Below are 14,901 nucleotides of genomic sequence, written 5' to 3' on the forward strand. Positions count from 1 at the left end.
GTCGGTCATAACCGCAACTCTACCCCAATGATCTCCTTCACAAACTTCAGTGTTCTGTCCTTGACGTCCTCCACACGTGTGACTGTCATCAACACAACTTAACCAATCCCCTCTCCATGCTAAACTCTGATATTCACCCCCCAGCTGACACTCGCCATAGCACTAGCCCAATTTCATCAGTCACCTTGAACTTCCAGGTCCATCCTTCAGTTTGGAATTATGCAACCTGTCCTGGGTGGGTCAATCGTGATACTGTTGCCAACATGGTCTTCCTGTACCACACCTTCATGCACTTTAAATGCACCCAGTAATTTCTAGGAAAGCATTTTCATGTGTGGAAAAATACTTCATGAAAGTAGCTTGGTCACTTTGGTAATCTATCCCCTATCCACAAGCCCCATGATCTTGCCCAATCCCTATAACACATTCCACGATCTCAGAACATTCTCAGACCAAAAGCAGCTCTGGATGGTCACCTGAGGCAGTTCCTTCTAACTGGACTGAGTTTGCACTGATTTGCCCATGTGTTCCCCTAGATAACTAACTAGAAGTTACTACCCCCATAATTACTAAAGTTGATTTGGTGTCATTTTCACATTAATGCACTTGGTAGAGTTAAGTTTAACGACTTCAGCCTGCAGTTTTTTAAGGACTTACGGGGTTGCTATTGTGACCACACAAATATTATTTGACATCTGTTGCAATATAACTGATGTTGGAAATACGTCTATACATAAAGTTCCAGATTTTCCAGTTAAGCAGCAAGCAATGATCCAGGAGGAGATAACAATCCAATTCTTTTTGTATCTGGCAGTAAATTTTTCCTCATTTTTAGTTGAACCTATTTGTATATTGCCTGGCATTATTAAATTTTAAATGAACGGGCACAATCAAATACAAAAAAAAAATCTGAAAAATCTACTTGTAACAAGTATTCCTCAAAAAACTCTGCCCTTAAATGTCTCCAATGAAAGGGTGCAGCAGCAACCCAGCAGATTCTCATGATGATTAGCCTGAGCAGGGAAAGACCACCTCTTTCAGAGCAGGGTGGGCTTCTAATCCAATGTTTTGAATTACAGTAAAGTAACATTTTAGTCCAATTTAGTCTGAAGTTCCTCCCTACTTCATGCTGTTTTGGCCAACTCATTCTGTGTTATGTGATGGGAATACTGCATAATAAAAACACCACATCTGAAGACACTCTTGGAGAGGATTGGCCTGCACTTACACATGGAGCACTGTTTTTGGTTCTCCAGGCTGCCCGCCATCGCCGATGGTTAGTGTATCGTAGCCTCTTTCCAACTCAAATTCATCAAAAGTAAGCCTGATGACCTGTTGGAGATAAAGTTGAGACACTCTAAGTAATGGAATTAGTTGTTAAGAAAAATTACTTAGCCTAATAGGTTAGATTTACCACAGTACATAATTATCTATTTAAATGTTTATTTTCCTTTTATATCATCTCAATGTGTACTTAAGAATGTATAAATAATTGTAGTTTTATACATATAAAAAAATGGAAAAGGTTATATGTGTGAAAAAAGTACATGATATTTGTGAATTCCTTATCCAAATAAAAATAAAATTAAAAAAAAAGTTGAGACATTCATAAAAGCTCAGATAGAAACAAATCATGAAACAAAAATAAACAGGCTGCATTAAATCTGGTTATTAACTATCAAGAGTAGTTTATCACCAGAATGAGCAAAACTCCATTAATCCAGCACACATGGGACTTCAGTGCTGTCAGATTTATAGGTTTACCAGAGTGCTGGATATTAATCTTAATTAACACACCTACACACGTTTAAGACTCTTAAGACATTACACAGAATAATGATAGTCACAGAATAATGATAATAATGACCTTTTCAGTGAGCTTGTTAACTTTGAAGGGAATGAAGGAAACAGAAGAAGGCAAGGCTTGTGGGAGGACTGAAACTAGGGTCTGGGTATCTTAGAGAATACTTGTGCATCAGACTTGGTAAACGAGATGTCCAACCGTTGGACTATGGATTATCAGAGTTTTACTCTGTTTATCAACATCAGCAGCATTTTATTCTAATTTGATCTATACTTTAGATGTGTGTTAAGTCCTCTTCCCCTCTTAACATCAATTCAACTTGCAACTAAACACTTGTGAAAAAATTGATGGGATGGAAAATTGGAGCTCCACCGGGAGGAATCTGTGATTTTAAATCAGGATACTGTGTCAGTCCCAATCATTATCATACAAGAGAGCCCGTACATGTGCAGTACATTCAATTGTCTTCAGTAGTATGAGGCCTGTTTCATTCTGAATTCAAAGAAAGCTCCATTTGCAGGAGTCAGGTCATCATGTCTGACAATGGGAACCAACATCAACTAGGAACTCTTCTATTTACCTGATCTCAACTATTTTCTCAATAATGAATTCAAACCAAATCATAAGAATGAACCTCACAAGACCATCACTGCCCTTCAAACATGATCATGACCACCAACAGCTGATTGCAATTTCCTTGCTAGTGGCTCCAATGCAACTCTGGAGGTCCTTATTCTCCATATTTTTCTATTATAATCCTCCCTCAATCATTATGAGACTCCTACCTTCCTCAGCTTGAAATACAAAGCTCATGACCATTAGGTGGAATGAGAGAAAGAATTCTCCACTCAAACTCACTTGAATATTGGAGAAGGAGTATAAGGCCTACTCCATAACATAAAAAAAAGAAGAATTTTGAATGTCGGATCTTTGGAAACAAAAACACCATAAATAGTATATTTTAATGTATTTTCAGATGTCTGAAAGTCTTTGCCTATCCTAAAATATATCATGGTATCATAGAGATTTTGCATAATGAATACATTTTTTCAGATACTGCGTACTTACATGATACATTTTGCTTCAAATTCACTTCTATTAGGCCCACTATAGCCAGCATTCTAGAAAGATTCTCATCTCATTAAACAAAGCTAGGTTCAAAACTGTTGCTTCTTTCATGCTTTCATTGCCTCTGTTACCTCAGACTACAACCAACACGAAGTTATATTTAGGAAAGTCCTGAGGTCAAGTTTCTGCTTGGAAGATTGACAAGCCATGCACATATTGCACAAGTCTTGAGAAGTCCATTCTTTCCTCTCAAGACTCCACTGAAACTCATCTGGATATTGGCAGATTCAAAATGTACCAATGCAGTCAAGCAACAGTTAATTTTGCTAATCAAATAAAGTGCTTTGCATTTTAAAGTATTCTTCATGATTCCAAAGTGAAGTGCTGTATGCTTAATGCACTCTTAAATTGGTTTAATACAAAAATGTATTTGGGTCAGAGCATGCAGTATTGCGTGCAGCAGATCAAAAATAATTTATAAGAAGCATGTGCTAAGAAATTCATCCACAGTCACTATGTAAGTGCCAAAATAGTTGTGTCAGTGCATCACACTCCAGCTCTAAGATTTCATTTAAAGCCGATGCAGCGGGGTATTCATCCACAGGGATGAATTTCAAGATTTCACTCACGACTTTGGCTTCTTTCACTGACAGATTTTCCAAACTAATGAATGTTAGATACCACCAGCAGCCGACTACAATCAAGTGCTTGAGATACTACATGATGCTGTCTACAAACAAGGAACGGTTCATCCCGATGCATTTCAAATCATAGTCAGAGCCTTCACCTAGGCTTGTTTGAAGAAAACCCAGCCTAATTACCAACAGCATATAACCTATAGCACTAGAGGTCCCAACACAATAGACCAATATTCTATTAATATAAGGAATGCCTGCCTTTCTTTGGAAACCGGCATAAGCACTGGCCTGATGGGCCACAAGGCTTGTGACAGACTTCAATCTGCCTTTACTTGCCCAGACTGCATTTCAGTAAACTGGATCACTTTGAGTCTCTGGACTGAGCTGTATTTGAAGACTCATTTGGGGATCTGAATGAATACACCATGGTTGTCATGGACTTTATTAAAACTGTTGTAGATAAGTGTGTTCCGACAAAATCATTCAGGGTTTTTCCCAACTTGGTGCCATGGATGAACCATGAGACCCACAATCTGCTGAGAGCCAGATCAAAGGCATTCAAGTTTGGTGACCAAGAAAGCTACAAAAGATCCAAGTAAAATCTCTGGAAATCCATCTCACTGACCAAGTGGCAATTCCAGATTAAACTTAACTCAGTGAAGGCTGCTTGACAGTTATGGCAGGGCTTCAATAATATCACCTCTTCAAAGTTAAATCTCGCAACATAGGCAACAACAGGGCTTCACTTCCAGATGAGCTCAATGCCTTCTATGCTGACTTTGATGGTAAAAGCATGGAGGAATCATCATGACCTCCCACAGCCGCCAGTGATCCTGTGATTTCAGTTTCTGAGTCTGACGTGTGAGCAACCTTCATGCGGCTGTACCCACAAAAAGCATCTGACCAAGAAGGGGTATCTGGCCATGTACTAAAGACCTGTGCTGATCAACTGGCAGGAGCGTTCACTGAGATTGTTAACCTCTCACTTCGGCAGTCTGAGGTACCCACCTGCTTCAAGCAGGCTTCAATTATATCAGTGCCCAAGAAGAGTGTGGTGATCTGTCATAATAACTATCACAAGGTAACACTTACATCCACAGTGATGAAGTGATTTGAGAGGTTAGTGCTGAAGCATATCAACTCCTGCCTGAGAAGTGACTTAGATCCATTCCAATTTGGCTGCTGGAGCAACAGGTCCATGAAATCATAAGACCATAAGACATAGGAGCAGAATTAGGCCATTCAACCCATTGAATCTACTTTGTCATTATGGCTGATCCCGGATCCCACCCAACCTGATACACCTGCCTTCTCGCCATGACCTTTGATGCCCTGACTGATCAGGAAAAGATCAGCTTCTGCCTTAAATATACCCACGGACTTGGCCTCCACCACAGTCTGAGGCAGAGCATTCCACAAATTCACTACTCTTTGACTTTAAAAAATTCCTCCTTATATCTGTTCTAAAAGGTTGCCCCTCAGTTTTGAGGTTGTGCTCTGTAGTCCCGGACACCTTCACTATTGGAAACATCCTCTCCACATCCACCCTATCTAGTCCTTTCAACATTCCATAGGTTTCATTAAGATCTCCTCATATCCTTCTAAATTCCAGTGGGTACAAGCCCAAAGCTGCCGAATGCTCCTCATATGTTAACCCCTTCATTCCAGGAATCATCCTCGTGAACCTCCTCTGGACCACAGGTTCACAGCAGATGCCACCTCATTGGCTCTTCACTCAACCCTGGAACATCTGAACATCAAAGATGGATACATCAGGATGTTCTTTATTGACTACAATTCAGCATTCAATATAATCATCCCCTCAAAACTAATTAATAATCTCCAAGACCATGGCTTCAATACCTCCTTGTGCAATTAGATCCTCGATTTCCTCATTTGCAGACCCCAGTCAGTTTGGATTGGCAACAACATCTCCTCCGCAATCTCCATTAGCACAGGTGCTCCACAAGGCTGTGTGCTTAGCTCCCTGCTCTACTCGCTTTACACTTATGACTGTGTGACTAGGTAGAACTCCAATGCCATATTTAGGTTTGCTGAATGCACCACTGTCATTGGCCAAATCAAAGGTGGTGATGAATCAATATATAGGAGGGAGATTGAAAATCTGGCCGAGTAATTCGATAACAACAACCTCTTTCTCAATGTCAGCAAGACCAAGGAGTTGACTATTGACTTCCAGAGAAGGAAACCAAAGGTCCATGACCCTGTCCTCATTGGAGGATCACAGCCTGAGAGGGACAGCAACGTTAAATTCTTTGGTGTTATTATTTGGGAGGACCTGTCCTGGACCCAGCTTGTAAGTGCAATTAGGACCCGAGCTGCAGTGTGTCCTCTCTCTGCAATGCTAAGGCTGTGAGACTGCCCCTGGCTGCTGTGCTTCGTGACTGCGAACTTTGTGGTGATTTGCCCCACTAATATGATGAACCAAAGCTTTGGGCCTACTCGGGCTGTTCCAGAAATTTAGGTCCGAGAACTTAATTTGGTTCGGAATGCTGTTGTTGTCGCTTACTTCCATTGTCTGAATGATTTGTCTTCTTTTCTCTTTCTCGGTTCACATTTGGGGGGAAGGGTTTAGTCTTTTTTTTTAATGGGTTCTTTCAGATTTCTTGCTTTTGCAGCTACCTGTGAGCAAACAAATCTCAAGGTTGTATACTTTATACATTCTTTGTTAATATATGTACTTTGATAATATATTTACTTTGAACTTTGAACTTTATTTCCATTAGTACTCCAGCGCACCTCAGATTTACTTTTTATACAGAATACATCTATGGTTCGTTCCTTCACATATTAAGAAGAAAATTACGTTCAAAAAGGTTTAAAATGAATATATTGGCATCCATGTGGCCAAATTAAAACATCTGGAGGACTGAGTGGGAACTTGTTCCTATCCTTTGGGGTAAACGGCAATACCATTTAGTCAAGTGGTAATACTCATCCATGTTTCGCTGACTTCAATGAACTGAATGCTCTATGGTGTCTGCAGCTTATGGCTTTTACATTTTTATACTTTTAGACCCAGGAATCAAAAGCAGATTTCTCTTCTATTTTGAAGTATCTGTATTGATCTGCATAGGAATACACTCAGCAGATACTTGCCAGTGGTGATTAACTTTTATCTGGATCACAATCGTATTGTAGGAGTAGAACTGGTGTCATTGGGGAATAGCAATAGCACTCTTCCATCACGTAGCTTTTTAGTCAAGTGTAAGATGTTGATTTTCACTTAAAATTAAACTATGTTTTTTGTGTCAGATTGCCTGTAGAAAACAAGACAACCATGTGCAATCCTCTGGCACATAAAACAAAGAATAAATTACTGAGATATTGCTAATTAATTGACAGAACTATTTCTGTTCATGGTCGATTAGGTCTTTTTTGAAAAGGGAACTGTACAACTTTCCCATTGCTTATTTAATAATGTTCATCTTATACAGTTCGCTTGGAACTGGACAAAAGCATCATTGATAATATCACAAGCCAATATCTAATCATTAGCAAGGATGATATTTCAGCCAACAAAAACACTGCAGTGCTCTTGTAATCCAGACATCAAATTAATGCATCCTTTGAAAAGATTTGTTCAACAGCTAAATCAAAGGGATTAAATTACAGAACAGCTACTCATATGGTAGTCGGCTGGTGGTGTAGTGGCATCAGCGCCGGACTTCGGAACGAAGGCTCCCGAGTTCGAATCCAGCCAGCTCCCTGGCACGCTTTCCATCCATGCTGGGTTGAGCGTCGAGCTAGCAACTCGGCCTGATAAAAAAACGTCATTATGACAGCGTCCTGATGACTCCATTTGGAGTTAAGGACTTTCTTCTTCTTCTTCTTCACTCATATGAAACATCCAATTCATTCAGTGGCAAACATGGTGCATAGTGTGTGGGAGCATAACTGGTGGGTGTGTGTGTGTGTGTGTGTTTCTGAGTGTTAACATATCGGAAGATGTATCCTGGGCCCAATATGTCAATGCATTTACAAAGACGACAGAACAGCACAGCTATATTTCATTAAGAGTTTGAGGAAACATGGTATGATACCAGAGACTCTCACATAATTCAACAGATATACCATGGAGCGCATTCTATCTGACATGGAGGGGTAAATTACATTAGATTAGATTAGATTCAACTTTATTGTCATTGTTCCGAGTACAGATACAAAGCCAATGAAATGCAATTAGCATCTGACCAGAAGCGCAAAAGAGTAGCATTATTTAAAAAGTAACTGCGAATAAAAAGTAAGTGCTACAGCACACAAATATAAAAGTACTGAGACAGTACAATATGGGTGCAATACTGCTTAGCGCTGTGATGAGAGGTTCAGCAGGGTCACAGCCCCAGGGAAGAAGCTCTTCCTGTGCCTGCTGGTGTGGGAGCGGAGGCTCATGTAGCACCTACCGGATGGGAGGAGAGTAAAAAGTCCATGGTTAGGGTGAGATGCATCCTTGATAATGTTTTTCACCCTGCCCAGGCAGTGTTTATGGCAGATGTTTTCAATAGTGGGCAATTGGTTGCCGATAATCCGCTGGGCAGTTTTCACCACACGCTGGAGTGTTTTGCGGTCTGATATGGGACAATTGCCATACCACACTGAGATGCAGTTGGTGAGTATGCTCTCAATGGTACAGCGGTAAAAGTCCGTCAGTATCCTGGGACAGAGATGAGCTTTCTTGATGCTCCGCAGGAAATAAAGGCGCTGTTGCGCCTTTTTGATCAGGATGGAGGAGTTCAGGGACAAGGTGAGATCATCGGAAATGTGGACATCAAGGAATTTGAAGCTTGATACATGCTCCACTACAGCTCCGTTGATGTAGATGGGGACACGAGTGTGGCTCCTAGCATGCCTGAAGTCCACAATAATCTCCTTGGTCTTCTGGGTGTTAAAGGCCAGGTTGTCATTGGCACACCACATGGCCAGGTGCAGGACCTCGTCCCTGTAGGCCATCTCATCATCCCCTCTGATCAGGCCAAGCACCGTGGTGTCATTTGTGAACTTGATTATGGAGTTAGAACCGTGTACGGGAATGCAGTCATAGGTGAAGAGGGAGTACAGAAGAGGGCTCAGCAAACAGCCTTGAGGCACGCCAGTACTCAGGGTGAGAATGGAGGAGGAGAGGTTATCTAACTTAACAGATTGGGGTCTGTTAGTCAGAAAGTCCAAGGTCCAATTGCAGAGGGATGAGCTGATACCAAGCTGGCGAGGTTTGGCGATCAGCTTGAATGGGATCACAGTACTGAATGCAAACTAAAGTCAATGAACAGCATTCTGACGTAAGAGTTGGGACTGTCCAGGTGGGTCAGGGCAGAATGAAATGCCATGGAGATGGCGTCCTCTGTCGACCTGTTGGTGCAATAGGCAAATTGATGGGGGTCATTGGTAGTGGGCAGACAGGATTTCAGATGTGATAGAACCAATCTCTGAAAGCACTTTGCAATGATGGGGGTGAGTGCAGCTGGGCGGAAGTCATTCAGGCCTATGGCAATGGAATGCTTCAGCACTGGCATGATGGTGGCGATCTTGAAGCTTGTAGGGATAATTGCCTGGGCCAGGGACAGACTGAAAATATTCATGAAGACCCTGGCCAGCTGCCCTGCGCAGACTCTGAGCACACGGCCAGGTATTCCATCTGGACCAGTTGCCTTCTGTATATTCAGCCTGCTCAGGGTGGCACAAACATCGGAGGTGGAAAGTGAGAGAGGCGGTTCACCAGGTGGGAGATCCGCTTTGAGGGTGACCTCCTTGTTCCCTTCGTCAAAGCGAGCATAGAAGTAATTGAGATCATCAAGGAGGTAAACAGAGCTGGAAGGGGGCACAGAACTAGGTGGTTTTAAGTCTGTAATAATCTGTATACCATGCCACATACGCCAGGGGTCCGAGGAGTTGAACTGTTCCTCGATCCTCTGTTTGTATGTGTGTTTAGCCTGAGAGATTCCTCTCCTCAGGTTGGCCCTGGCTGAGCTGTAAGCCTCCCTGTCTCCAGACCTGAAGGCTGAGTCTCTGGCTTTGACCAGGAGGCAAACTTCTCTGTTCATCCATGGGATCTGATTGAGGAAAATTTTTATTTGTTTTTGTGATGTCACTCTATCTACACACTTGTTGATGTGCTCAAGGACAGAGTTGGTATATAAGTCAGTGTTCATCTGAGAGTCTTTGGTGGCATGGGCAGCAAACACGCTCCAGTCTGTGTGCTGGAATTGGTGTTGAAGAGCAGAGTCGGCACCCTCCAGCCAGATCTTAATTTTCTTCATTGTGGGTTTCACACGTTTAACGACCGGGCTAAACTTGGGAAGCAGAAACAATGAAAGATGGTCGGACTGTCCCAGGTGGAGGAGGGTAGAGGCTTGGTAAGCATCAGCTACATTTGTGTAGTCATGATCTAAGGTTTTATTTCCCCTTGTCGTGCAGGATGGTAAATGTGCAGGACTGGGGAAAAAACTGCAGAAAATAGCGAATTTAGCCAGCTTCATCATGGTCGCTTGCCTCCCCAGCATCAAGGACATCTTCAAAATGGCAGCGTCCAACATTAAGGACCTCCATCATCCAGGATATGCTTTCTTCTCATTGCTACCATCAAGGAGGAGGTAGAGCAACCGGATGACTCATGCTCGACAGTTTAGAAACAGCTTCTTCCCTTCCACCATCGGATTTCTAAGCAGAGAATGAACCCTTTTACACTACCTTGATACATTTTTGCTCTCGTTTTTAGCTAATTAATTTATTTTTAAAAGTGTATTTCTTGTTGTAATTTATAGTTTACTTGTAATTATTATGTATTGCAAAGTACAACCATTGCAAAACAGCAGATTTCAGGACATGACATCTTTGCGATCAACTCTCAAATAGGTACCACCGTACTGATGACACACTGAACTATAAACAGAAAATGCTCAAAAAGCTTACCAAATCAGACAGCATCTGTGGAAAGTGAAATAGTCAATATTTCAGGTCTGTAACCCTTTATTAGAAATTCCGACAAGGTAACACAGACCCAGAAGTTTCGCTGTTCATTTTCCACAGATGTGTCTTGTCTGCAAGTTTTCCCAGAACTGATTCAATTTATATTTCAGATTTCTAGTGTTCGCTGTTTTTTCTTCTTAGTTTCATACAGAGAACTCCTCCAGCTACAAAAGGGTGCTGTTACTAAATGAATTTACGCTGAAGAGATGCGAGTAGGGTAGGAGTGATATTGTGGGAATCATTGGAACCTGGGAAAGGGCTGAAAAGGGAGGTGGAGGAGTGGGGGCAGAAAGAGTGTGAGGAAAGAGGGAGGAGAGTCAGGGGGCGGAGTGGTAGTAGGAGTGGTTGGGGAGGAATGAGGAAGGATGATAGGCAGCATGAAGATTCTCTTGTCTGGCAACTTTTCAGGTATGGCAAGTTAAATGCTACATAAACACAAGAGATTCTGGAGATGCTGAAAACTGATAACAACAGACACAAAATGCTGGAGGAACTCAGCTGGTCAGGAAGCATCTATGGAGGGGAATGAACAATTTGGAGAGATGTAGGGCAGGCAAATCCTCTGCTTACCCTGCTTGCTCCTGTAGGTCAGAGGAAACCTACATGAAACCTCTACGACTCTGGATGATCTACCAAACACAGTGCAGAGCAGAAGACTGATAGCTGTGGCAGAAATCAACACTGGCAGCCTGCAATAATCCTGACATTTAGAAGGAGATAGCACCTGCGATCCTGACCTCTATGGGGCAAAGCAGTCAAGGCACACTCCTGATGGTGCATTGGGACAAGGTCATAACAATTCACAGATCTTGGTCAGGACAAAGAACACAGATGAACCTTTATCCTGCATAGTTTAGGAAGTGGGCAAGTAAAGCTGAGATGTTCTGTAAAACAATGAGAACTCTCATGTTTCACACCAGCATAAATGAAAATTGTACTGAAAAACAGACTTTGCATTTTGCACTTAAACACAAGAGATTCTGCTGCCATTCTAGCTCTCCTCTTACCACTTCTCTTCTTATCACCTGCCCATCACCTCTCTTTGGTGCCCCTCATCCTCCCCTTTCTCCCATGGTCCACTGGCCTTTCCTATCGGATTTCTTCTTCTCCAGAAAATTACTTCTTCCACCTATCACAGAAGTTCCCAACCTGGGGTTAATGGACCTCCTTAGTAATGGTAGGAGTCCATGGCATAACAAAGGTTAGGAACCTCTGTCCTTTCACCTCCCAGTTTCTCACTTTATTCCCCCTCCCTCACACACCTACTATCCCTCTCACCTGGTTTCACCTATTACCTGTCAGCTTATACTCTTTCGCTTACCCCCTCCTTCTTCCCCTGCCTCATTCGTCCTTCCTTTTCAAGACTGATGAAGGGCCTCAGCCCAAAAGTCGACTGTTCATTAGAAAACCAAAATCCTGCCCAGAATAATAAGATTAATTTCCAAATAATTTTAAAAATATTCAAAAATGTATCCAAAGTTTTATTATTCTGGTTTAAGCCAATATCCAACACAGCATAATTTAGTTTGGAACTTTGCAAACAAATTTTTAGTCCTTGCTTTTCTATTCCAGATTTATCTAATTGCTGAATTCTTCAGCTGGCACGGTGGGATTTTAATTTGTTACCAGATCAACAGTCTGAATGCTATTCCTGTAACCCAACCAGTTTGTGATTAAATTGCTCTTTCTGACTGTTACAGATCCTGTCAGCTGTGCTCTTGAGATCTTGCCAATTGTACAGCCAAGCTAACTTCAGTGCTTCTGGGCCTAGGCAGAAGCTTGGAGGCAGGTAATCTGCTTCTGTGTGAAACCCCTCTTTACTGAACATCTCTGGAAATGTGGCTTATTAGTCCCTCATTATCAGCCACTGGACTCCGAGGTGAGATACCCACCTTTCTCACCTTGCAATCACCCGACATGAAATAGCAGATCATATGAAGCATACAATTATAAAGCGTATTTATGAAAGTTAACTTAACCAAAGAGTTAGTAAAGAAAAGAAAAAAAAAACAAGGAGGGCCCATTATAATTAAACTGTCAAATATACACAGGTTGCAGCTCAAATCTTCCAAAAGCCATATCCACCGATCTCCGATAGACCTCTGCTCCTTCAAATTGCGTTTCCCACCGGATCAAACCTTGCGGCTGGTTCTCCCTATCATCTTCCCTCCTCATCTCCCGCCAAACAAAGACAAAGACCAACCTTAGTGTCCCTCACAAACAGCTCTCCCCAGCATTCTCTAGAACCTTCTCCCAGTTCCACCATCCTAATTGGATGACACACATTCCTAAGCATCTCTTATTTTTAAGAGTAACCCAACCAGGCTGAAAGGAGAACAGACTGCTCTTACAGAACTGCTGACTGGAAGTGCACTGAGAGCGGTAAGCGTAAAGGAGTTGGGTGCTTACTGTTCTGGTTAACAACGGATGGTGCAATCCGGGTCATACTACAATCGAGGAACGTGTTTGTAGATCGGATATTGAACTTTTTACTGTTGGACTTCGGCCATGTTCCACCGAGATACAACACTGGGCGGCACGGGAGGTCGTTCCTGCCTGTGGCCATCGAACTTGCAGCTCCTCCTGTTGAGGGTCAGACACCTTGAGCCAATAGACTGGTCCTGGCCTTATTTTCCATCTGGCATAGTTTGCATTTTGTTGTTTGATTGTTTGTGGGTTTTGTATTGCTATATTTATGCTCTATTCTTGGTTGGTGCGGCTGTAACGAAACCCAATTTCCCTCGGGATCAATAAAATATATCTATCTATCTATCTATCTAAAATGAAATACCTACAGCATAGCAGTAAAATTGTGAACCAGGGTGTTACATGTGCAATACTAATCTGACTGTAGAACTTGCCCAACCGTGAACTTCACACTAATAACAACAGCAAAACTGAAAATTGGAAGGAAAACATTACGAACATCTATCAGGAATTCAGCAAGTAACTACTCCCAATTGATCACCATGTTAATAGACACAATTGCAGTTTGGTATTTCCCTCTTCCTCGTGCTGTCAGAGGAAGATGTCTATGTGTGATGGTCTCTCTCTCCCTCTCGCTCACTGCCCCTGAGAGAAGGATTTGAATGATCTCTCCCACTCTCTCCCTTGATGATGTTGGAGAATAGTACTGGCCCTGCAGTTTTTGGATTGGACTGTCGTTCAACTGGACTCTTTCAACTTTGTGTTTTGATATTCTCTTTTGTCACTTGTTCTTTCTTGTAGCCATTTGTGTGATTTCTTTGTTTTTTTTGTGCGCATGGGGGTTGATGTTCTTGTTGCTGTTTGTATGTTTTTTTTGCATGTGTGTGGGGGGAGTGGGGGCAAAAGTTTTTCCTGAATGGGTTCCATGGTTTTCCTTCTTTTACAGCTGTCTGGAAAAGACTATTCTCGGGATTGTAGACTGCACATATCCTTTGATAATAAATGAACTTTGATCTTTAATAAATGAAGGTAAATACTTGATGGGGGCAGTGGAAAGTATCGAGATCAGGGTAAAGGACAAAGATGGTACTAAATGGATTGTATCTAGAGAGCTGGTATGCCTGAGGCAGTACTCTTTGAAGTTTCTTTGAACACAGCTCAATTAATATGAGGCTTTTCCTCGATAAGCCAATGATATTCTCAAAGTTGTGCACGTATCAAAGCTATTAATCCCACTTTTCATCTGAGCAGCTAGCTGCATTCTATCTTGCATCTTGTTCCAGTGGTAGCTCACTCCCCCGACCTCTTGCCAACTCATCAAAGGACAACAATTTCCCAAAACGTTATTGATGGATAATTCACTTGTGATCCCATTTAACACAGATTTTAGGCCACAAATAGTTCAATGCAGTCAATTTAATTATCTCAAGTCTATACTAAATCCTGTGAAATTTATCTGTCATGAAAGAATTTTAGGCCATTTACTTATGCGGAAAGTAATAATGAATACAAATCTATAGCTCTGCCTAACCATTGAGATCTTTCTCATTTATTACAATGCCAAAGAAGGCCATTCAGCCTACCAGAATCATTTTGGCTCTTAAGGAGCATTCTCATTAGTCTCACTCCCGCTTTTCTTATTTTACCTGAACCCCTATAAATCACACTTTTTCATCCCCTTTGATTAATTTCATACCTTCCCAAGGTGCATTTTATGGTAGCCAACTATTCTACCAACCAGCCCATATGTGGAATGTCAGGCAAAACCAGACTACACAATAAAACCCACACAGTCATGGGCAGAAGTTGTAAACTCCATGCAGACAGCAAATCAAGGCCTACAACGAACTTTGATCCCTGGAGCCTGAGAAATTTCTTGAAAAAAAAACTCAATGAAACAACATCACATTAACGTGCAATGTCTTTGTTTCTTGCTGAACGAATCTGAAGGTAACTCTCAGGTTATATTGGCAAGGAACA

At 41.9% G+C, this 14,901-nt stretch overlaps 1 protein-coding gene across 1 annotated transcript in view; it reads right to left on the reverse strand.

Moving 5' to 3' along the window:
* Positions 1–14,901, reverse strand: part of csmd2 (CUB and Sushi multiple domains 2) — a 689,393-nt gene that overhangs the window by 554,849 nt on the left and 119,643 nt on the right. The window contains exon 6 of the mRNA XM_072247323.1: positions 1,229–1,332. Coding sequence (XP_072103424.1) covers positions 1,229–1,332 — 104 coding nt within the window. The remainder of the gene's footprint in view (positions 1–1,228; positions 1,333–14,901) is intronic.

Source organism: Mobula birostris, chromosome 30 (genome assembly GCF_030028105.1).
Source record: "Mobula birostris isolate sMobBir1 chromosome 30, sMobBir1.hap1, whole genome shotgun sequence".
In the NCBI taxonomy this organism is placed as follows: domain Eukaryota; kingdom Metazoa; phylum Chordata; class Chondrichthyes; order Myliobatiformes; family Myliobatidae; genus Mobula; species Mobula birostris.